This window comes from Crocodylus siamensis, chromosome 4, assembly GCF_052110815.1.
Source record: "Crocodylus siamensis isolate JL-2025a chromosome 4, ASM5211081v1, whole genome shotgun sequence".
NCBI classification, from domain to species: Eukaryota; Metazoa; Chordata; order Crocodylia; family Crocodylidae; genus Crocodylus; species Crocodylus siamensis.
Genome location: NC_143398.1, coordinates 135265965 through 135291403, shown reverse-complemented (window position 1 = coordinate 135291403; position 25439 = coordinate 135265965). Strand labels below are relative to the sequence as shown.

Below are 25439 nucleotides of genomic sequence, written 5' to 3'. Positions count from 1 at the left end.
GTGAATAATTTTTAGCCAAATGCAGATGATAGCATTAACTTCTCAAACTGGGAATCAGAAGGTAAAATGCTAAATACTAGAAATTCTGATTAATGAAGGGTGCACTGAACTCTAAGCTGCTGCGTTGAATACCTCCAGCAGGGAAACCTGCCAAAGACAAGGCATTAATTTGCCAGTGATTTTTGTGGAATGAGTTTTCAAGCTAGTACTACTGGTTTCCTAGTTAAAATGTAATAGTGTTCTGTATATTCTCTGATTTAAAAGTCTGTTCAGTGATGAGTTACTTCTGGATCTACTCTGATGTAACAGCAAAAACCTACTGGGTCTTCTAAAGGAAGATCTAAATTTCCAGAATGTTTCCAGGTGAAAAACAGAGAATCTTCTTTACATCTAGGGTATGGAGACATCCTACTTCAGAACTGGATCTAGGAAAGATAAGATAGCAGGGAATGTTCTAAAATAATAGAAAGTGGAGACCCCCTTAGGCATAAAGCTTAGATGGGGCCTCACAGGAACTTTCTTCTTCTAAATTGTAGGTGGAATAATAAAGCACTAAGAAGACAATTGTTACATTAACAGCCATTTAAGTAGGCATATTTTAAAAAATAATCTGTACAAGAGATGACCATAAAGAGCATCAACCTAAAAAAAGGAAGATGGATTTGTTTTTAACGTGACTGTGACGAGTATCTGTACTGCCATAAAATCTTTGGGGAGACTAAGGCTAATCCTGGACATTCAAAGACAAGAAGATACTGTAGGAATGCAAGGACCATAGCTCAAAATGAACTGTGTCTTTTATCAGCTGTCTGGGAAGTGAACAATTTCCATTTCTGCCTAGGATTTTAGGGTGAGCCCTTGTTGGACTGTAAGAGATTGGGCCAAATGCTTGCTGAGCAAAAATGGTTCTTCTGGCTCACAGTCATCAGATTTGCTTCCATTCATCAAATTGATGCGTCTCTGAGTTGTACGGCAAAATTTTCTCTTGCTTTTAGGATAGGAAGTCTGGAGGTAGAGCTAGTACATGTCATCTGAACAAGTCTAGACTCCAGTACCAATAAAAGAACAGAGTCTATCAACATTAACTCTGCCTGGCCTGATCTCCATTTGGTATCAGGAAACTGTAAGACAGCTGTAAGATGTCTTCAGCTCAGCACAAAAACATCTGAGAGAGAATTTATCTTGGAGTCTTCTTGTACCGCACAATTGACGTTTCATATTTTTGGGATGGAAAATGATCTATTATCAATGAGATCATCTGCAAAATGATGCTTACATCACTGCTGATTCACTCATGCTGATTCTGAAACCTCTGGCTGTACACATTTGCCTTCATGCACTCACTGGCAAGCTGGAGAGCTACACGATGGATTTAGTTCTGAATGCTTCAAATACGAAAAAATAGATGTGGTCTTTATTAGTAAGAACTGGAAATACTCTCACATTCTGCTTATGCATGCAGCTCATCACTGTAGTGCTGTCTCAAGTGCCCGCACCTGCTTCTTCTTCTCTTTCCTTATATCTTAACCAGCATCTGTGTCAGGTGGAGGTACCTGAAAAGAGCCATAGGAACTGGAAGACAGATTCACAGCCTGTGTCAGAGAGATAATTAACCAAATGAATAGGTAGAGAGGTTGACACATTACCAAATTATTGCAAGACTATAAAGGTAAAAAGGTAGTGTTGGATTCTCGGATACGACTTTGATTTGGGTTGTTCCAGGAAGTCTATGGTAACAGATTTACTCCTAGAAAAAGGTCAAAGAGATTCCAATCGTGGGTCTGTTACAGAAGCTGATTGAGGCAGGAGCAACAAAATGCATCTCAGGTCTTTTGCTGAAGGGTCTCAAAATTGTGGTGGGTGTTGCTTCCCTTACGAAACTCATCACAGTATCAGGCTGTACACACTGAGATGAGCCTTGAACCTCAAGTACATCTCCCTCCTTCTACAGAAAGAAAAGGCACAAGTAACTGCACACAACTGGCATCACATATACATGAAACCCTGGACTTGGGAACATCCCCTCTGCTGTCTAGGCTGCAGTGGGCTGCCATTCTCCTAGCTGCCTTGAGCCAGATAAAATTTCTTCATGGGCCAGATCAGCGTCACAGGTTATATAGGCTATTGGGCTAAAATGGGGAGAGCCTGACTCTCACTGGATGATTCTATTTTGCCATACGGGGAAACAGAATGTCAAACCATTTGCAAATGCCAAAACTTCAGTTATGTGACTGCATACCTGCCATTTAGAAACGTAAAGTGAAGTAAGATTTTAGCCTTTAATGTTTATGGACAAATACCATGTTTTCATTTTTTAAAGTTTTTACTAATATGAATGAGCCTTTAGATCTGGATGTTTGATTTGAGATGGCTTGGGGCAAGGCAAAAACAAAATGCATTATAATTTCCAATTTAATTTTTAAAGTTCATATTTATAGTATAAGTTGTTTCAAGGAATAAATAATAGTACATTATAAAATCTTATGTAATTACCTTGCTGTTCTGAACTGTAAATTCAGAGTCAATAATTTTTTCTGGGTTAAAGAGAAGGAGGTGGAAAGCTTCCCCTTCCCCACATTTCACTCTTTTGTTTTATTTAGCAAAGTGCTCTATTTTTGTCCTTCCAATACAATATTATACTTCTGAAAGAGGTGAAAATTTTAACAAAATAATTATTTAAAAATGGGGGTAAAATTGTAATATTTCAAAGGAAACAATTTAGAGTAGCTTGGAGTAAAAAGGAGTACAAAATAGAGGATCAAGACGAACCTTTTGAAATTCAACCTGAAACAAAAAGCATTCAGAAATAGTTTTTTCCCCCTGCAAGAAGTTTTTCTCCCCCTGCAATGTTTTTCCCCCTGCAAGAAGTTATTTAGGCAACAGTTCCAAATCAAAAACGTTTGATGCAGATTCAAATATAAATACAGAGGTTATGTGGTTTTTCTTGATTCCTGTAAAAAAGCAATAAAAAAAAAAATCTCTTTTTTCCTGGAATGTGAGTCACAGAAGATATTGTAAACAGATTTAATCACGATCACAACTAGTTAGAAATTTTTGTACGATAAATTTGCGTCTGAAAAATAGTTACAAGTTACACTCAGGTATGCAATTATAGGTCCTTAGAGGGTTCACAAAACATGTTATAAATAATTTACAAAGTGAGCGAAATAATTCAGATTTCCTTTTAGTTATTATGCAGCTCAAATACTAATCCATAAACTACTACTAATAATCTCTAATCTGCACAGTTTTGTTCCAAATAGATTTGATTAATCCTAAAATGGAAGTTAAAAACCAGAAATTGAATAAGCTGTTCAAAGTGAACTAAAATATTTTTTTTAAATATGCCTGTTTTTTTAAACATGCCTACATATCTCCATCAGTGGAGATTTATTAAAAGGGTCTGAAGGCTTCTTTTCCCACCTTAATGTAACTTAAATAATCTTACGTTAATTTGGCTGTAGGCGCTGAGTGCTCAGTAGGTGATCTGGAGAATGGCTCAGCTTATTTATTTATTTATTTTAACAGAGGAGTGCCAGCCCCCAACTCATTCCCAGCTTGGTGCAATGCATCCAGCCACAGCATAAGGGGAACCCATGTGGGCTCTCCCTGTTCTGTCTTGTTGGCTGGGCTGGGCCCTGTGGCCTTCGCTGGAGTGGCACTGGGATGAGGAGTGGGGCTGCTGTGCATGGCCAGGTGATGTAGCGTTTCCCTGTCCCACGAGTCACTTTTGGTAATTGAACTCCAGGGCGCTCTCAGAAGGCAACAATGTCAATCCATTGGAGGAAGCAGAGGAGAGCTGCAACTGTACCTGAGAACAAGATGGACCAATCAAAGTTGCTGGTGAGAAGCATTCAAATGATTCCAGCCAGACCTCTAAACAGGCAAGTTATAAAGCCTGGAGTCCTTAGGGAGGACTAAGTGAGACTGACAAAAACAATATTCTTATTGAAAGTTATTGGGGAGAAACTGGAGTCAATCTTTAGAGAAGCTTTGTCTTATCGACACAAAAAATGTGGTGCCTCTTTTCAGGACCTGGGTAAATTACAGGAACACATGCAGATCCACCTGAAAGAGAAATCATACTGATGCCTAATCTGTGGGAGATCTTCCAAGCTGAGAACATATGAATCCACAAGCTCATTCATTCTACTGACAGGCCACACAACCGTGCAGAATGTGACAAGGTTTCACCTGTGTGGCTGATATCTGGAGGCACTTACAAAATGTAGACAGGATTGAGAGGTCTATGGCAATTGTGGGGAACAGTGTGGTTAGAAACCCATTATTCATAGTGCACCAAAACCTGCATGGCAGTGGGGATAGCAATCAGCTGTTTTCAGAAAACTAAAGTCTGGGGAAGAATAGTCAAAGCCTTACATCTGCCCCACATGTGAGAAAGGTTTCTATAAAACAAATCTGCTACCCACACATGTGGTGATCCACTGGCAGGACAAAACATGGACATTCCAGGAGTGTGTCATGGCCTTTGTCCAACTAAAGCTAAAAAAGGTGTCAGCAGACTCATTCTGGATAGCACCCTTTCCACTATGAGGAGTGTGGAGCAACTGTCACACACGTGGAATTACTACAGCAATAAATCAATACTGGGGACAAGCCCTATTCTTTTGTTTACTATGGTCATCCCTTCCTTGAGGACATGAGTGAACACAAAGTGGGCACTTCTTAGTGTACAGATTTCTCTAAGTAGTCTCCATTGTTTCCCCTTACCTAAATGAGAACAATTCAACAATGCTAGAGGATATGAACTAACCTGCATACTGTTAGCCCCCGGGCGTCATTCTATGAGCGAAGAATGGTTTGAAGAGAGTTCACCCAAATTAAATACTTACAAACAAATCTAAATAATCTTAATGGAAAATTTAATAATGAAATAAGATAAAATATACATGACCCAACAACAAATGGTAGTGTTAGAGTGATGCTGTACCCACAATGATCTAGGGATTATGATCATTTGTCTCCTAACCCTGGAAATCTCTCTCCCACTCTATTAAAACAAATCAGGAAGGCCAAAGTACAACTGGAGTTGCAGCTAGTAAGGGATGTGAAAGGTAACAAGAAGGATTTCTACAAATATGTCAGCCAAATCACGAAAGGAAGAAAAAGGGAAGATCCTCATCTGTTAACCCTGTGGTTTGTAATACAGAGCAGGGGTTTCCAACCTTTTTGGATCAGTGTACCCCCAACAGCTGGGTGTGGAGCAGTGTACATCTGGTGGCCGGATGTGAAGCGGGGGAGGGAGGGTGGCACATGGCCGGACATGGAGCAGGGGGTGGGGTGTATGGTGGCATTCCATCCCTGCCCACCTGTGTATACCCCCTAGGGCGTTCTCAAGTACCTCTGGGGGTGCGCGTACCCCCCAGCTGACAACCCCTGATATAAAGGTTGCTGCCTTGTCAGGCCATGGACAAGCATTACATTTGTGTGGAGTGAAATGCTTTTTCTCCAGCACAAAACAATAGCATACAACCATTCAAGGAGTTTCAAGAAAAGCAATGTCTCCCTAATAGCTGGCCTAGGGGTGAGCTGTCAGGGAGCTCTGTAGGGACTGTGTCATGGAAAATTTCCTGTCACCCCACTCCCAACATGGGCGGGGGGGGAGGAGGGGGGAATTTTCTTGAGGGCGAGAATGCTCTTGGAGCTCTGGAAGGCCCCCAGCCCTGGGTGCATCTGTCTCCTACCAGTTCACCAGAGTGGTGTTACAAAGGGGGGACCATTCTCCCCTGCCAGGAACCCTCCCAGGATTCATCTGTTTTCACTCATACACTGCTCCAAGGTGACCCAGAGCAGTACATGGAACAAGGGCCATTCTCGCAGAGGGCTGGAATGCATGTATGTTCCAACTTACAAACTCTTTTTCTAGAATTAAGAGGTCATGGCCTCAGTCTATGAACTTATTATTTATGAAGCATAGATTTCTGTTTATTATAGTTCTCATGCCCTGTTACTGTTCCGACATTTGAAAAAAGTAATTACATTATTACTTTATCATCTCAAGACAATAGTATAAGAGTGCTGGTTCTAGGTGTATACCTATCAAACAGAAAACTGGGCTGACACCAAATAACAGTTCATAATGCATCAAATACCTGCAGGTGGCAATAATTTTCAATTATATTAGCATCCAGATTTAAACCAATATTTAAATCAGGAAATTACTCATTCAGTTCCCTTAGCTTTTTACCATTCACACCTAAGTACAAAGAAAGAGAATAAAATGAACCACCTTATATCTTAGATACTTAGTATCATAGCCCTTTACATAGCAGAACAGATAAAATAACTCTGGTTTAATAATCTTTTTTTTAAGTACAAGTTTATATACTGATCTACTAGTCAGTGGCAGTCTTACTCTCATCTTCACTAGGTCCCTTACAAGGAATCTGCTTTGACTTTTTAAAATCTTTATTAAAAAAGTATTAAAAACCAAAAGCGAAAGTGCATAGGTATGTGGCCCTCCCAGGGGCCAGACATGAAATACTTGTTAGTAACAAAATACCCACCATGGCATGAGATTGAAACTCTCTCTCCCATGCCCCTCAAGGGGCTACACACAGAGGATCAGCTGTCAGTCTTCCATCATGCAGAGGGCCTCCTCAATGGCCCAGTGCAACCTAAATTGGTTCATGTTTTGCTGCAAGGTAAAGTGTCAAAATTCAAATTTCACACATGCTGAAACCATAGTGTAGAAGAGTTAGAGCATCACTGGAGCCAGCCCCTGCAACCTGGTTTCTGCAACTTTTCAGTTGTCATCTTGGCTTGGCCTGGCAAAAAACTAACCAGGAAGATCATATTCCCCTTGGCCACTCAGTACATGGTCAAGAAAGTGTACATAGTCTTAGAGAAGTCCAGGTCTAGTGCGTCAAAGAGGGTGCTAAGGGCAGCAAAGAATGGTTGCAGCCAGGGGAAATGCAGGAAAGCATGGAAGAGAGTCTTTCCTATCTTCTCCTCACAGAAAGGGCAGCCTATTGATTCCACTGGGTTTAAGTGGCAGACAAAAGTACCAGGGAGCTAGGGCCCCATGCAGCAGCTACTATGTTCTGGAGGTTGCCAGTTCTCCTGGCGATACCTAGCTTGTACAGGATGCACCAGGCCAGTTGGGCTTGGTCTGGTGTTGCTGCCACTAGGTACCACCTCCATGTCATGCCATGGCAGTCAGTGAGGACACACGCAGGATGAAATTTGATTTGCTTCAATATCCTAAAGAGCTAGTTTAAGTTTGGAAAATGGAGAACATTGGAAACCACTCTCCTCTATGCATGCAACTGCAGAGTACCACAATGGTGTTTGCTTCAGCAAACCCTGCATATTTCCACTATGCTACCAGTTGTTTAGTTTTAGGGTCCCTGTGATGAAAATAAGTTTCACCACAAGTTAAATATCTGTTACCTGAGTTTAAATTACAACAAGTTAAAACTGTTCTCAACTTTCCTTGTGTCTTTTGTCCAGATGATCACCAGAGAATGCAGACCTTGGATTGCCTCATTTCTCATCTGAGAAGGTTCACAATTGATAAAAAAAAAAAAAGTAGTACAATATTTTTAACATTTGGCAAATAAAACAATACTATTCTACATTTGCAGTGAATTGTCCATCAAGAACGACGGGGCGCAAGCGGGGACAGAGCCTCATGTCTGCCCCCACTTCCCTCCTCCCCTGCCATGTTGGGCCCGCTCCCGCCCGGCCCACTCCCATCCCTCCCCAAAACACCACTGCCGTACCAGGCCCATGCCCAGTCCTCCTTTCTCCCTCCCCACATCACATCAAGCCCAGGGCCTGGAGCCGCTCCCCACCCCCATGGGGTCCCAGTCCACTCCACCCACTGCTGCCATCTCCAAAAAGCATGGGGGGGGCAAGGCCAGTGGCACCAGCCTTGCCCCCCAGACTCCATACCCTCTGTTATGGTGGCTCTCCACTACTCTGCTGCTACCTGCTGTCTATCAGGCTTTATTCTCAATCTGACTGGCTGTCAGACAACCAATGAGAGTGCAAATAAAGCATTATGGACAGATTAAGGCTTTTTTATATATAGATTACTTACATGTTACCAGATCAGAACACAGGTTCATTTTACCTGGCATCCTGCCTTCAGCACTGGCCAATACATGACTCCAAGGTGCTAAAGACTAACATGAACACCTTGACCCACAAGGATCCTACCCCAGATGTTCCCTAGAGTATATTCTGTCCATACCAGTTCATACTGACATCTTAAGGGTAACACTGCAAAAAAATCTCAAGTGCAAGTTTACTGGAATAAGAATGAAGCAAAGAAGATTGTGCAAATGTGTAAAGTTTCTTAAAGAAAGATTAGTACCATTTGAGAAAATGTTACACTTCAGAGTTGCTGTGATATTCCTCTGATTATTATTATTATATTTTTAACACAACTTCATACTGGGTGACAGTGAGCATCCCATCTACTGAAGAAGACTGTACAACAGCTCCCCTTCAAGTCCATCCAGGCAGCATTCTTGAGGAAAGCTGTGAATCCTTTACAGCTGCTGAGCCTGTGTTTCATTGTCATCTACATTAAAAAAAAGCCTGGAAGGTAAGCATACAGGAAAAAGTACTACCTCTCTAAGTCAAACTCTTTAATATTGAAGGGAATGATTCATACTGTAAGCACCTTTTTAAAAATGAAGTACTCAACATAAATTGAAAAACTGTTGACTTTTATTTCTGTGTTCATTCAGCTTTCTCCTTCTTGTCCCTTTATATTTTTCCACTGTTTGACAGAATGGGGAGTACAAACAGAAATGGGGCGGAGCATGGGCAGAACCAGGGTTTTATGAAGGGGTAGTGTGGGAGTAGCCACGAGCACTGCAGGAGTGGCTGAAGCTCTGCTCCCAGCTGCCTCCCAACCTCAGCAGGCAGTGTGCTGGGGGAGAAGCAATGAAGACATCTTTTCTTTACATCCCCAAATCAGGTATGATCCATACTACTACACCCCATCTGGATCCTCCCTGGGAGTGGGGGTAGAGAGCAGCAGCTCTGAAATTTGATGATCAAGAAGCTATTTTAATCAACTTTGTAAGAGATGCTACAATTCTTTTCTTGATTAACAGGTCAAGCTTCCTCCAGGATTGGCAGCTATTCTACTGGAGTTAAATCCTTGCTGTTGGAGTCCACTAGCAAAGCCTGACCTAATTTGTGCACAGAAATTCAAGTCAACTCACAAACCCAGAGCATGAAAAAGCCTCATTCTAATTTGAAGGCTCCCTGGGTCCTTCTAGGTGTTCAGATAAGAGTGTGATAGGATTCAATGGACAATCCACACAATCATGCCTCCTGCCATGCCACACATGGCTGAAAACCTACTGAGAACCCACAGCTGATGGGGCTCGCAACCTGGGGAGTGCCCCATGCACTGCCACAGCTGTAAATCCCGCAGCTGATGGGGTTCCCAGTCATGGGGGCGCACAATGCACTCCTGTGGCTATGAGTCCTACAGCTGATGGGGCTTGCAACCACAGCAGCACTCCATGTGCTCCTAGGGCTGTGAGACTCATTAGGGGCTCCCCCAGCCATGAGCCCTGTCAGCTGCAGGACTTGCAACCACAGCAGCACATGGTGCACCCCTGTAGCTGGGAGCATCTGGCAAAACATTCAATTAGTGGCATGATAAGAATGCAGCAAAGTTATTACACATTTTTGGTGGAGTAACTTTATGGCTTATTCCTTGTTTTATCATGCCAGTAACTGATTAAACATATGGCTGGGTCACAATTTAAGATGTGATTAATTGGTTAATCATATCTTAAATGTAATGTGTAGATGGGTTTTCTGAGACCTTCTTGGATGTGACCCTCAGTCTTGCAAATGAATCTGAGGTATGCAGCTGTTACCAGAAGCCCCTCATTAAAGACTTGAAGCTGTAGAAGGCTAAACAGAAGAACCTTATTCTGGTAGGAGGTTAGGTCAATCTGTAGTGACAATGAAAAATGGGCTGGTGGTAATACCCAGAGAGTGAAAATGTCCTGATGCACAATCACTCAAAGGAAAGTACTACCTTTCAACTATGTAAATATAATACCTCAATAATGGTAACCTAATCTAATAATGAGTAGGCCTATCACACTTTAGCATCCACACTTCTGTACTGAAGCACTCCTATCAATTTATTTTCTTTAACATACTTCAGCTTATTTGTAGTTTAGACCAAAGCAATCCAATGTGATTAAAGTATATTTTATCATATGGAAATTACTACAGTAGCTCTTTTTAAAAAACGATAAAATTCTGAATTAAACTATCCAGTTTTCATTTACCATATTTACCCAAATCCAAGACAACCCTGAATTTAAGATGATCCCCCAATAATTAGATTCAATCCATTTAGTATTGGTCATGTTTGCTAATGAATGGTAAGTTTTCACAGTATTTCTAAATGATTTTTAAAAATATATTTTTAAAGACCAGAGATTTTTTTTCCTGTTACTTAGATCAAGGGTATAGACAAATAATCAAATTAAAATGAGCTGAAAGAAAACAGGGACTTTCCTTGTGACACCTGCTCCTCAGTTACCATTAGTATTCTGGCAAGTGCCCTACAGTAAATGAAAACTAAGTGGGGGCTACTTAACCCTGTTTAATTTAGGACTAAACTACTCTGGTTTAGCTAATTGTAAGCACACAAATAGTTACAGCAGAGACGTGGTTTTATGGTCTTCACTTCCTGTTAACCTGCTTTATTTTGATCAAATGCCCATACACTCATTGATACTGCAACTACAGTCAGCAGTTCATCTGTAAACTCCTTCAAGTATAGAGTTACCATATTTTCAATTCCAAAAATTAGGACACCTGTTGTTGTGCGGGGCGATTGTGAGGGGGCAGTGATATGCCAGTGCCCTGCCCCTGCCATTGCCTCTCACTCCCAGGCCACAGCCCCCCCGCCCTGCTGCTGCCCCTCACTCCCAACCTGCAGACCCCTGGCCCTGCCAGTGCCCCTCACTCCCAACCCAAAGTACCGCCCCCGGGCCACGCCCATGACCCTCAATCCCAGTACGCAGCACCCACATTCCTGCTTGTGCCCCTCACTCCCAACCCTCAGCCCCTGGCACTGCCAGTGTCCCACACTCCTGACGCACAGTCCCCCACACCTCCTGGTGCCCCTCACTCCCAAGCCACAGCCCACCCAGCCCTGCTGGTGCCTCTCACTCCCAACCTGCAGTCTCCTGCTCCCCCCAGCCCTGCAGCATCAACTGGCCGCCCCACCCCTGCAAGCACGAACACCAGCTCCAGTGCTGCCAGCCCAGCCATACAGCTCCCCACTGCCCCCCGAAGAGCCCCTCTGCCCCCTTCCCTCGCTGGAGGGGCAGGCATCTCCCTGCCTGCCCTTCTGCATGCTCGGCACCCAGTTTCCCCCAGTGCTAGCAGGCACCCACTGCCCCTCACACATCCATCCCTTCCACACAACTGCTACACACACATAGACTCATATGCCTCACCCCACCCCAACCTCCTGCACAGTCCCCAAGTCTTGGCCCTCCAACCCCTGCTCGCCATATACCTAACTGCATCCAGCTGCTGGGGAAGCTCCCACGACCCTGCCTGGCTGCAGACTGGCCATGTGTGTGTGTGCATGCAGATGCATATGATGCCCTCAGCCTTCAATGCCCCCCACCACTCCCCCCAGCCCCAAGCAGCTCCATGCTAGGGCAAGCTGGGAAGTGCCAGGAAAAACACTGATGCTGAAGACAGCAAAATCCTGAACACTGGTTCATATTTTTAAAAACCACCTGGATGGAGATCAGAGGACCCAAAAAGAGGACAGCTCCAGGAAGACCCAGACATATGGCAACCCTATTCAAGTATCCTCTCTATAAAAGTTTTGTTGGTTCACAAGTACAGTTTTGATTCAAGAAACGAGGAGGATGGCAGGAATAGGAAGCCATTTGGAGCTTCTGTAATGCTACGGGCTGAAGTGTTAGTTCTCTCTCAAACAAGTTTTAAACAATGAGCTGCCAAAAACTTAACATGCATCTAAAAGCATTCACTTTTTTAATTTTATTGTTCAGATCTGACCAAATGGTAAGGCACAAAATGAGTTGCCTTTTAATGCCTATTTTCTATCATTGTCCTAAACTTTTCATTAAGCAACAGGAAATGTTGTCCAATGGAAACAGTGGCATGGGACACTTTACCAGAAAAGGAAGCATGTTAGTTCAACACAGCTCCCCGCTGTCTGTATAGATTGGGTGCTTCAACGAGGCATTTTAGCGCTTTTATTTAATAGCTAAGTCAATCAGCTGTTAGATAAAAGTGCCCAATCTATACAGACATTGGGTGAACTGGGTCAAACTAACACGATGCCTCTTCTGGGCATGCACTCAGTGTAGGGACACTGTAGCTTAAAGCACTGGGTTTTTGGGAGGGGGGAAGGTTGGGGGGGAGGGGAGGGTTGACTCCTGTAAGCAGTCCATGTGTCCTGCTTCATGTTCACAAGACATACTATCCTGAAGAGAAAAAAAGTATCCTGTCTTGGGAACTTGTTCTGCCAGCACTCACTGGCCTCCCCCTCTACCCAGATCCATCCGTTCTTCTGATGAGAAGCCCTGGTGAAGGAGCTGCTCCCCCAACCCTTGCTCAGAGGGGAAGACTCCTGCAAAGAGCAGGGGAGGGAGAGGAGCAGTGGGACACTTTATGAAGAATTTTTATGTGCTTTTACTTTCTCCCATACACATTCCTATTGTGTACAAGTAAAGAATGCCATATGGAGTGTTTGTTTACATTCTGACTCTCATAGGAAAGATGTGTTAACTGGCTTCTTTAAGAAGCAGCCTTGAAGGCTGGTTAGGTAAAGGGAGGAGGGGTGGTGAGTCACGACATCTCCTGCTGAGGTACCCTGGGGCAGCAGACTTCAGCATGAGTCACAGAGAAACTCCTTGCAAAAGTGGGGAGGGAAGGGGAATTATTTGCAAAGCAGTCTCCAGTTGTGGCTGCTCTTGTATTTGCCCAAGGGGTATCTTAGATTTCACAGACATTAGGACTGGAAGGGACCTCGAAAGTTCATCGAATACAGCCCTCCGCCTCAAGGGCAGGAAGTCAGCCGTGGTCATAGGATCCCACCAAGATAAGCATCCAATTTGCTCTTGAAGGTGTTCAATGTAGGTGCTTGAAACACCTCCCATGGTAGGCTGTTCCAGGCCTTGGGGGCTCAGATAGTAAAGAAATTCTTCCTTATGTCCAGCCTGAAATGGTCTTGTAGTAGTTTATGACCGTTCGACCTTGTCATCCCTTGGGGTGCTCTGGTGAACAAACGTTCCCCCAGATACTGCTGGTAATACTTGAAAAACTTATAGGTGGCCATCAGATCACTCCTAAGCCGGTGCTTTTCCAGGCTAAAGAGCCCCTTAGCTTTCAGCCTCTCATCGTAAGGTCTGTTTTCCTGATTTCTGATCATGCACATAGCTCTTCTCTGGACTCTCTCAAGCTTCTCCACATCCTTTTTAAATTGTGGGGCCCAAAACAGGGTGCAGTACTCCAGCTGTGACCTCACCAAGGCCGAGTACAAGGGGAGAATGACGTCTCAGGATTTGCTCGAGAAGCATCTATGGATGCACGCCAGTATTTTAGTTGCTTTACTATCCGCAGCATCACATTGCAGGCTTACGTTCATCTTGTGGTCAATCCTAACCCCCAAGTCTCTTTCTTCCCTAGTGCTAGCCAGAGTAGCACTGCCAAACGTATAAGGATGCTGCAGGGGTTTTTTTCCCCAAGGTGGAGAACCTTGCATTTTTCAGTATTACACACCAACAGCTTCTTGTCTGCCCATTTGCTGAGCCTGTCCAGGGCAGCCTGGATCACCGGCCTGTCTTCTGGCGTTGATGCTTTGCCCCAAAGTTTGGTGTCATCGGCGAACTTGGCCAGTCCGCTCCTGACTTCAACGTCCACATCATTAATGAAGATGTTGAACAATATGGGTCCAAGGACAGAGCCTTGGGGGACCCCACTGGTCACAGGACACCATGATGAGTGACTTCCATCAATTGCTACCCTCTGGGTCTGACCACGGAGCCAATTTCCTACCCAATGGATCATGGTGGACCCAAGGCCACAATTGTCCAGTTTTGCCAAGAGATGATCATGGGATACCAGATGGAAGGCTTTTTTGAAGTCAAGATATATGACATCAATCTCTTCTTCCTTGAAGGAAATGAGATTGATCAAGCAAGACCTACCCACAACAAAACCATGCTGGCTATACCTTGGGATGTTGGTGTCGGCCAGTCCATTAAGGATGGCCTCTTTAATAAACTTTTCTAAGACCTTCCCTGGGATAGAAGTCAGGCTGATGGGCCTATAGTTTGCCGGATGCACTTTCCTCCCTTTCTTGAAGACAGGCCTTCTTCTAGTCTTTGGGCACTACACCAGAGCACCAGGAGTTCTCAAAGATTCATGCCAGAGGCTGGGCTACGATGCTCACTAGCTCCTTGAGTACCCTGGGGTGTAGATTGTCAGGGCCAGCTGACTTGAAGGTATCCAGCCTCTCAAGGAGTTCCTTCACGAGGTCAGCATTGATGGAGGGCAGGAGATCTCCTTCACCCAGACCTCCCTGTCCCGTAGTGGGCATGGGCGTCCCATGAGACTGATGAAAGACCAATGCAAAGTACCCATTTAATAGTTTGGCTTTTTCCTGGGCGTTAGTAGTCAGTTGCCCCATCTCGTTCAGCAGGGGTCCGACGTTGCCCTTGCTTTTCCTCCGGCTCCCCACATATCTGAAAAAGGACTTTTTATTGTCCTTGATGCTCAAAGCTAGTTGGAGTTCAGTTGCAGCCTTGGCTTTCCTGGTTTGCTCCCTGCAGGACTGGACCAGTGCAGAATATTCCTCCTTGGAGGTGAATCTCATCCTTCAACCTTTGCAGGCCTTTCTTTTTAGCCCCAGGAGGCCACTAGATCCCTGGACAGCCAGAGGGGCTGCTGTGCCCTCTTGCTGCCTTTCCTTCGAGATCAAATAGAATTAGTTTGTGCATTGAGGACTGCTCCCTTGAGGAGCAACCACTCTTCTTGAATTCCCCTCTCCCTGGGGTTGTGGTCCTTTAGGGCCTCATTGACAAGCCTCCTGAGCTTGTCAAAGTCTACTTTCCTGAAGTCAAGGACTTCAGTGTTGCTGACTGACTTGCCAGCTTTATGGCAGATGGTGAAGTTGATCAGCTCGTGGTTGATGTCACCCAGCTTCCCACTGATCCCTAGGTTGCCAATTAGGTCAACCCCAGTAGCCAGTACCAGGTCGAGCAGCGCTTTACCTCTCGTTGGCCCACAGACTTCTTGAGTCTGGTAGAGGTCATCGACGCATGATAGGAAGCTTTGCAACCGCTCGGATTTTGCTGAGTGATCCTCCCACGAGATGTTCGGGTAGTTGAAGTCACGCATGACAACCATGGTCTTGGAGCATGCGGCCTCAGCCAGTTCCCAGGCAGATTCCTGGTCAAGCTCTTGACTTTGGGTGGGAGGTCTGTAGTAGACTCCTGCCGTTGTGTCCCCTGTGCTGTGTTCCCCATGGATTTTAACCCAGAGGGTCTCCAGTCGTCCACCCTGATAGCCAACATCAGCTTGCAGGGACGCGTAGCTTTCCTTAACATAGAGAGCTACGCCTACACCCCTTTTATCTACTCAATCTCTCCTGTACAAGGTATAGCCATCTATACCCGTGGCCCAGTCATGGGTGGAGTCCCACCAGGTCTCCGTTATTCCTATGACATTGTAATTATTTGTGTTAAGCAGGAGGATGAGTTCCTCCTGCTTATTCCCCAAGATCCTGGCATTTGTGTACAGGCAGGCAAGTGTTCCTTTGGGGTCTCTTGCCTTGCCCACAGATTGCACCAGGGCTGGGGCAGGGGTGGGCTTCCTTAAGTGCCTTGGCCTGCTAGCTTTGCAAGGGTTGCTCAGCGGGCCAGCAGTGGCAGTAGTCTCCCCATCCCCCAGCAGACTTAATTTAAAGCCCGGTGTAGCAGGTCAGCCAGCCTGACTGAGAAGAGCCTCCTCTGCAGCAGAGAGGTGGAGGCCATCTCTTCCCAGCAGCTCACTGCCTCTCTCACCAAAGAGTGGTCTGTGGTCATGCAAGCAAAAGCCTTTCCAATGACATCTTCTGTGGGGGGAGATTCCTTAATTCACTTATTGTTCATTCATTTTCTCATTCTCAGCAATATGTAGAAACCAAAGCCTGCCTTCTCCATAAACCAAGCTAAAAGTTAAACTATTTCTTCCCAGGATGTACAATAAGGTTAGGAAACTGAGGCATGCCCTGTGATCATAGAAATGCTGCAAAATATTACTATACTCTGGCACTATTACCTACAGTATTAAACTGGACATCAGGAAAAAAATCTTTTAAGTAACAGTTGTCAAAATATGGAATTCCCCTCCCTTGGGGTTATTTAAAAGGAAATTGGACAGACACCTGGCTGGGGTCATCTGACCCCAGCACTCTTTCCTGCCTGGGGCAGGGGGTCGGACTCGATCGAATAGATCCCTTCCAACCCTAACATATATGAAACTGAATTCAGTCCACTTTGGGATACTGGGAGACCTTACCAAATACTATCCCTGTATGTGCAACATGTCATTTAACAAGTAACAGCTCTGAGATTTAATAACCGTTTTTGCAGCTAGTTATCAGGTGATAAATTGCTTGAATGTGTGACATGTTACAAAGCAGGCAAAATTCTTTGGGTGGATGTGATATCTTTTATTAAATCAACTGAGTAGTTGGAATAAAGTTCTTAGCCAGCTTTTGGGTGCAGTCACCCTTCGTCAGGCTTAGGGAGTCTTTGCTGGTCAATAGACAAAGGGTGATTGCGCCAAAAAGGTTGCTAAGAATTTTATTCCAACTACTCAGCTGGTCTAATAAAAGATATCACATCTACCCAAAGAACATTGCCTGAGTAAGTCTGTGGCCAACACAGCTACAACCAAAAACCCAGTGACATGTTACAATGTACTGCTCCATCAAAAAGCTGATCTTACTTTAACTGCAACATCTACCATGGGCATGGGTCTTAGTTTCCTAAATGACATCCTAAGTAGTTTAATGTGCCATGACTTCCATTTTTAATAGTTAAATAGAATTTTCATATACCTATTGAAATGAGAGCCCAGTTAGATTTTTAAAACCAGACTGAACTTTAGGAGTATCCACTGTGCTGCACTATAGCATTTTTACAATTACGTTTTTTCAGTGATGTCAAATACACACTCAAGAATTGCAATGAATATACTAATGATAAAATGCCACAAATAATAAGTATTTTATATATGGTTTTATATATGTAATGATACACATTATCACTCACTCTTTCATTTAATCCTGGCCAATTAAGAACATGGTACAACTCTCCAGTTACTTTTAAGAAAAAAAGTCTACCTGCTTCTCGACTCTCAGTGGCACCATAACATATTGAGGGATATTAATGTAAAAGTACAAAGTGTTACAACTACCTTGCAATCAGTTCTCAGTTTTTAAGGCATCACAGATAGATTTTGTCATTGTGTACCAAAAGGGGAAACTCTAAGACTAATTTTGATTTATGAACAAATAATAACTAAAACATGTATAATAAAAATGGTATAATCCATAGCTGCTATGTTGCACTTTTCATCGGTAGACCTCTTTGTAAGGGCAGAAAGCATTATTACCATGACTTCATAACTGAGAAAACCAAAAGACAAAAAAGTGAACGTATCTGTGCCCAAAGTTATGATAGAATAATAAGAGTATGGGCACAGCTATGGGCACCAAAATGCGCCCCCCCCCATGAGCCAACTTTTTATGGCCCACCTAGAAGACTTCCCCAAGGACTGCACCATCAAACCCTTAACATACCCGAGATACATAGATGTTGTCATCTTTAACATTTGGACTGACACCCTTCAGCCTTTGACCGATTTCCACAAAACGTTCAACAATCATCACCCCTCCATCAGACTATCACTTAACACCCACATTTCCTTTTGGACACCATGATCAATATCCAAAATGGTAAAATTCAATACACAATACAAAAGAAATGCACAGACCAACATACGTATCTACACAGAACCAGCAATCACTCCAAGCACACCAAGAAAGTTGTAATATACAGCCAAGCTCTCTGATACTACCGAATTTGCAGCAAGGAGAATACCAATGACCACCACCTTACAAATCTCAAAAGTGCCTTCAGCCAACAAATACACTCTTCCAGCGAGATAGATCGCACCCAGAAAGAGCCACCCAGATACCACGTGAAGATTTACTGCAGTATAAAAAGAAAATCCCCACAAATCACACAGCATTAGTTATGACATATGACCCTTCCCTGGAACCTACATGGAAAATCTTCAAACAACTGCAACCCATAGTAGAAGAAGACCCAATACTTAAAGAGATTTTCCCAGAGCCACCCATCCTAGCCTTCAAACAAGCACTGAATCTTGCCAACCGCATCACCAGAAGCAAACTTCCTATGACCAAAACCACATTGATAAATGGATCCAGACCATGCCCAGACAAGAAGTGCAAAACCTGCCAACATCTCCACCACCCCCACTATAACTACACCCCACAACAGAACCATCACCATCCCTGGATCATACACCTGCACCTCCAGAAATGTTGTACATCTCATCCAGCGCAACAAATGTCCTGAGAGAAAATTGAAGAAACTAAATTGGAGAAATTGTTGTTGGAGAAACCAAACAACAACTGCGCACCAGAATGAATGCACACTGAAAATCTATCAAAGACAAGAATACCCAACTACCTGTGGGTGCACACTTCACACAGGACAATCACTCCCTCTCTGATCTCGCAGTTCTAATCCTCAAAGGAACTTACAAAACACCTTCTATAGATAAGCCTATGAACTTTGCTTCATAAATCTACTGGATACAAAAATTCATGGACTCAATATAGACATTAGTTTTCTGACACATTACAACCTGCCTGACATCTGATTCACCAGGTACCCGTCTGACAGCCTCTTTTCTACCTTCAGCCTTTTTCCTTCTGCTCTCTTCCCCCTCCCCTCTGCTTCACCTCTCTGCCTTACCTTGTCTTTCTAATTCTATCTATTTACATTTTCACTGACACCCTACCACACTTTTAGCTTCTTTCATTTCTTGGATTTTCAGAACAGCAGAGACTTCCCATGCCTGGAGGAGAGTGACTGCACCCAAAAGCTTGCCAAGAACTTTTTTCCAACTACTCATTTGGTCTAATAAAAGATATTACATCTACTCAAAGAACCTTGCCTGTCAAATAGGATAATGTATCACCAAAAGAACTGAAGGGGAAAAAAAAGATATATTCTTTAAGGGTTTTAGCTGGAAGTCACAGTCAACGTTTCTCCTTACTTCATTTTGAGCTGTCTCAGGTCATTATGCACATATTTAACTTTAATGGGAATTTCTTACAGGCCTTGAGACAATATATCCTGTGCTATATAATCCTTAATAGTCATGCCAAACAGGTTTCTTGGGCATGACTGCATGTACAGGAAATACAATAGACAAAAATAAAAACAAATATCTGATTAGAGAATAAACTAGATAATAGATACAGTCAAAAGAAGCCAGGGACATACATGTTTCTCAGGCATCTCAAAAGAGATCTGATGATTATTTATGAACGTAAATGCTATTTTATTTAACTAAGTATTTCCACTGAAGAGTTTCAGTGTTTGTCTGCTTTCCTTCTCCCTCTTTAGTACTTACACTGTACTTTCCCAGACTCTCATATTACCGCCAGAGATGGTAAAACTTGATTGAATTAAATAAATGATTTGAACTTTCGCAAACTAGATGCAAACTCTTTTGAGGTTCAAAAATTGTTCAGTGTCCTGCCCCTCAAGTTTTGACACTAGTCCATCCACTTCCTGGTTTGCATCGTATACAATAGCAATATTTCTGATCAGCTGAAACTAAGTATAACCCCCTTGCCTCCCACAAAAAAATCCCCATATAAACAAAAGCCTATTCCCACAGTATTTCCAACCTTTTGGGGGTTCCCCTATATCTACTACTCAACGATAATACAGTGGGTCAGCAATGCAATGGTTGTGCCTGTAAACAGCAAAATCCTTCACAAAAAGTCTGAATTCATTTTTAAGTGTATTTAGGCATATCTATATGGCATGTATTCAATAGCTCTGCAGTTCTGTGCAATGTGCCCCTTGCCCAAGAATTAATTTCTTCTTCCAAACTGCTGTGTACCTTTCCATTAAACAATTTACACAAACGATTACATGCTTGTCACAAACTCTTCAGCGGATAGAGTTATAAGTCAGACAGATATAAAATATCTCTGGTGCAATTTATTAACTATCCAATTATCTTTACATTTCTGAAACATAATATTAAATAATATTTCAGGTTGATTTCAGCTGCACTTAGATCTTTAAGCTGCTATCACAAAACAAGAATGAAAACAAACTTCTGCTATCATTTTTTTTTACTGTTAGAGGTGTAGATTTCAACAGTATATAAGAGAGAACTAAACTGAAACCCGAACAAACTTAGAATGCCTTTACAAGATCAGTTGACAAAATTTTTTATATTTATGCCTTATTTATAGTGTTTATGTTGGTTCACGAGTGTTATTTAAATAAACTAAACCAAGCTCATGGAAATAATAAAGCAGGTTAAAACAATTAAAGTAAAAATTAATGAATTAGCATGACTTAACAGTTTTACATATTTCATGTGTAATGTCCTTCTCATCACAATTCCATGTCAATTGCAAAGGTTTTACTGAAATAAACATTTTTTGGATGGCAGCTGTTTGTGTGTTACCACACATTGGCACCACACATTATGGGCCCAAATCTGTGTCTTCCCCATATAAATTTCATCTTATCTTTCAGTTCATCATTAAGAAAAATATCAGATTTATGAGTTAAGAGCTACAGTTAGGTTTCCATTTCATTTTGCCTGTAAGCATTGCTGTCCTGAGGATATTATAAGGAATGGTCAATGATTTTTGGTTTGTGGTCAAAGAAGCCACTGTCTTTCAAACAAAGCAGAAAAATAAATGGCTTGAAATGAAATAGTTTCAAAGGGTTTTTCTGGATTGCACATAGATATTACTATAGTCTATTATTGTACATGTAGACATGTAGAAATGTATTTTTATTACCTGAGCATTAAGTAGTTCCTCACACTTGTGTGAGTGTTTTTCAATTGCAGAGATATACTGTTTTTCAATGGCTGTTTCTTGCTGTTGAACTGCAGACTGTAGTAATGCCTGAAAACAAAACATAAAGCAAACCAGTTTCAACAGAGAAGGCATACTTAATCTACAGCTGGAATAAGCATTTTTGGACACTGCAAACTTATGTTTGTATATAATAGATATCTGATATTCAGCTACTAATGAATGTGCAACTATTGAAGCACTTTCCCCATATAACACTATTTTGCTTTTATATATTTATTTCCCTTTACCCTGGATCATATTTTTGGGCTCTCATATTTCCTACACACGACTTCTTTATAGAGGGCAACTCACAGAAGAAGATAAAGGGGGTGAGTAGTTCTGTTAAATATACTCAGTTTAGTGGGACCACACAAGACGAGAAGCATATGAAAGCTTCTGAAAAAAAAGCCAGACATATTTCACTGGCTGACAAAACTCCACATCCTCTCGGCACACTGTAAGATCCCATGGGCCAAGCATGATCTTCATGACCACAAGTCAAGTGAAAGCAGATGGAAATTCTGAGTAATTTAAAACATAAAAGAAATGCCTCCCGGGAAGTTCACACTCTAATGTGAAGAGGTGGAAGTCAAAGTGTGGAAAGTCAAAGTGAGAAGACAATATTCAAAAGATAATAAAATTAGGAACATGTATACATATGCTTGATTGAACTGTGCAAAGGTTAAAGTATCTGTGTGCACCCACCAAAAATAGATTATCAAAGAACCCAGATTACTTTTTGCATGTATTATGTCCATCCGCTTCCTTTGAGATGTTGGAATTTTTACCTTCACTTTACTCACTCTCCTGTTATCCATGTTGTTTCCAATATTATAAGCTATTTGTGTGTCACTCCTTTGCAAAATGTGTTCTTTGTACTATTTATATATACTATAGCGAATTCTAGTTTTATATGGTAATCAGAGTATTGAACTACTTGTAATTATAATGTAAGTTGAAACAGACATAAGTCTTATGGAAAACAGATCTTTGGAATACACAGTAAGCAAAAAAAGCCAAAGTATTTTAAATAATCTTTGTGCAGAAGATAAACGTACTTGATAGGAAACAATACACACTAAATAAAATGCTGAATAAATATATAAAAGCCTTAGGAGAAAAAAAATAGTTGTATGGCTTTTGGACTATCCTCCTACATTTTCCAATAATTAGTGTTGTTTTGCAAACATTACTATTTTCCAGGATGATACCACTGTGTAATTCAGTAGCAGTTTCATTGTAGCTACTGAAATATACTTACTAGAAAATTAGCAAATGACAGATGGTGCTTCACATTAGATTTAATCAAAATGTGAGAATAAGTTTAGTGGTTTTCCCAGTAGTTGAATCTAGTAGTAGATTTAGAGGTCTTTTTTTCTCTTTTTTTTCCCTAATTTTTTTTGTTAATTGTTTTAGCTTATTATATTGCCAGAATTTGCTTTGGACACAAAAACTTAACTCTCAGAGGACTGCTGCCTGGGAACCTCACAAAACTATATTTTGAAAGTAAATCCCATAATGCATTTTCACTGCTGGAAGTCAATGAGAAACCTTAAGTCCTGTAGAACTTGCTACAACAGTTAAAGGGGTCCTCACTGCAAAAACATTGCCCTCCCCTAAACTATGAGATTCTGTTTTGCCATGCAGCTGTCTGGCCACAGCTCAGGGGTTCTGAGCACGCTGCCAAGACAAGAGTTGCAACCTCAAATAATAACTCACTGCCCAATAGTAATAAAATTCTAAACAACAACTACTATTACAACAACAGTAACAATAACATCACCAACCACCACCATTTGGGATAACTAGCTGACATGAACTGCTGACGTGAACTTAGCATAATATTGGCAATCAGTTAGAAATATTCTTCTTTCTATTGTTCATGGAACAGTTAAATTAAACCTGGAGTAGGGGAGAATGGAGTCTCTCAACTGCAGCATGTATGCAATGCTGGTTTGAGTTTCTGACTCCCTATATGTATTACGAGAATGCCTTCTGCTGTCTCTTCTGCGCTATGTGACGCACATGAATATTAATTTTCAAAGCCTCCGGCACAGAGAGAAAAAAAGTCTTTTTTTTTAAACCAGAAGTTAGCTCTGGCCATTGTGTGTTCTTCATTAAAGACCACAGAAATTGCTGTTGCTTCCAAGAACTTATGGGAGCTGCTCCTTTTCTCTCATAATTTGCATGGGCTCTCAAAAGTCCTTTTCAACTCTTTTATCAGTCATTGTTTCAAGGAACGGTATGCAGAACTGTGAGTTAAGAAACAAAAGCAACCTACCTTCAGCTCAAATAAAAAGCCCAGCATGGTCAAGAGAATGAACTGTGCCAAGAACAGAATGATCACTAGGTACATTACATTGTTGCTATTTGCTCTGTTGCATTCCCGCTAGTTAAATAAGCAACTTTACAATGTCTTTACAGTAGGGAATCATAACTGCCTAGCATTAAAACACTCTCTGTTCACGTCTCCCCATATTGCTGAAAACAAAAAAATATTATATTACAATTCTGAACAATCAAAAGTCAGCTTCACTTATTTCAATGCTGTCCAGTCCACTTGACCTTCTAACATTTAGTCTTAAGACTGTACTCACTCTCTATTTTATTGTGATTAGATCGAGCAAAACAAAATGACTAAGAAAAACAAGAATTAATGTCCAAAGTGATGGTAGCTGACTAGATTTGGCGGGGGAGGTAGCTGTTAGTTTCCAACTTGGCATACTCTTTAATAACTTTGTTGGCTAATCAAAGATTCAGTTTTGCCAAGTCTCAGACTTCAATCTATATCTGTGTTGGCTTATAGATCAGAAAAGGAAACTGATAGTTTGATTTGCTGTCGGATTTGAAAGAAAAGAAAAGAAAAGAAAAACCTCTCATCAATGTGCAAGTAGTATGAAAAAGGTAAAAAAATATATTTAAGTAGGTCCTTCTAGGAAAAGACACATACTAAGACCAGCTATTTATGATGTCCTTCACTGAACTATCTTAGAAAAAAAATAGATTGTTATCTAGAGTTACAAACAGAACTCAGTGTTGTAATTTTAAAGTCAACCATGGGAAAAAGAAAGTGAATCAAGATAAATGTTGCATGGCACATCAAAGCTGTTCCATGTTAAGAGAATTTTAAACAGCTCTAGTAAATTAGGTTAAAATGGCTTCTTGACAATCAAAATTTCACACAGAATTACATTAATTTCTTCTATGGGCCTCCTCCCTTCTCCTTTACTCTCCGCCACTTTTTTTTTAATCCCCACACTTTGGCAGTGGAAAAACTTAAAGGGAGAAAAGAAGGCACAAAGATTAAAATACACAAAAGTCAACATCATTTTTCAATTTATTTCAAATACTTCATTTTTTTTCCATGTCAGCAGTAGGAATAATTCCCTTTAACATTAAGGCTAGCACAGACATTACACATAAACCGGTTTAAGTGATCAGAAACTGATTTAAACCTGTAACAGAACAGATGTTCAGTGCACATAAACCAGTTTGAAAATGGCTGAAACCGGTTTGAGATAAACCTGGTTGAATGTAGTATCAGACTTAATTGATTTGGGTCAAACCAGTTTATGCAATGTCTGTCCCAGACCCCTTGCTGGTTTAAGATAAACCAGAGTTCCCCAGCATCCCAGTATGCTCTCTGGGTAGGGTGGGACTCTGCTCCACAGCAGGGCTGGCTCCACCCTGTTCCCTGGCTGCAGCTGCAGCAGACTTGCACATACAGCAGTGTCTGCCTGGCTTCCTCCTGCTTTCCCCCTCCCCTCCCCATTCCCTGCTAAGCAGGGCTTCCCCGTCCCCTCCATTTTACACAGTCACTTCAGCATTAGCTAGCAGACCACATCCTGGCTACAGTCTGTGCTGTGGCAGACAGTAGTGTCAGTTTAGGGCTTTTGGAACTAATCAACAGTTCAGTTGGTAATGTCCTTCCATTCCTTCTTTGTTTAAGAAAAGTTTGAACTAATGAGGGAGGCTGGTTGTTTTCTGATGAGGTAATATATGCTGATAACGAAGCTGATAAATGCTCTGCTATGAAGGTGGGGGCACCCTCCCTAATTCGGCAGCGCCTGGACATGCCCCCTTTTCCCCCCCAGCTCAGCCTGTGCAAGGGAAGAGAGAGCTGCTCTTGTGCCCCCCGGCTTCTGGCCTGAGCCACTGCAGGCATGTGCCTGCATTTCTGGAATGTCTGACCAATTAAGAAATGATTCAGCCTAGCCAGGTTAGACTAACCTACAAA

General features: G+C 42.1%; 1 protein-coding gene and 1 pseudogene across 4 annotated transcripts in view; one reads left to right on the top strand and one right to left on the bottom strand.

Annotated features, from left to right (window-relative positions):
* The window catches only part of CCDC91 (coiled-coil domain containing 91), a 342014-nt gene that overhangs the window by 149688 nt on the left and 166887 nt on the right, over positions 1 to 25439 (bottom strand). For all 4 annotated transcript variants that reach the window (XM_090043857.1, XM_090043861.1, XM_090043858.1 and 1 more), the window contains exon 10: positions 21143 to 21250. In XM_090043857.1, the coding sequence (XP_089899983.1) occupies positions 21143 to 21250 (108 nt within the window). The remainder of the gene's footprint in view (positions 1 to 21142; positions 21251 to 25439) is intronic.
* Positions 20 to 4690, top strand: LOC149866537 (zinc finger and BTB domain-containing protein 41-like; annotated as a pseudogene).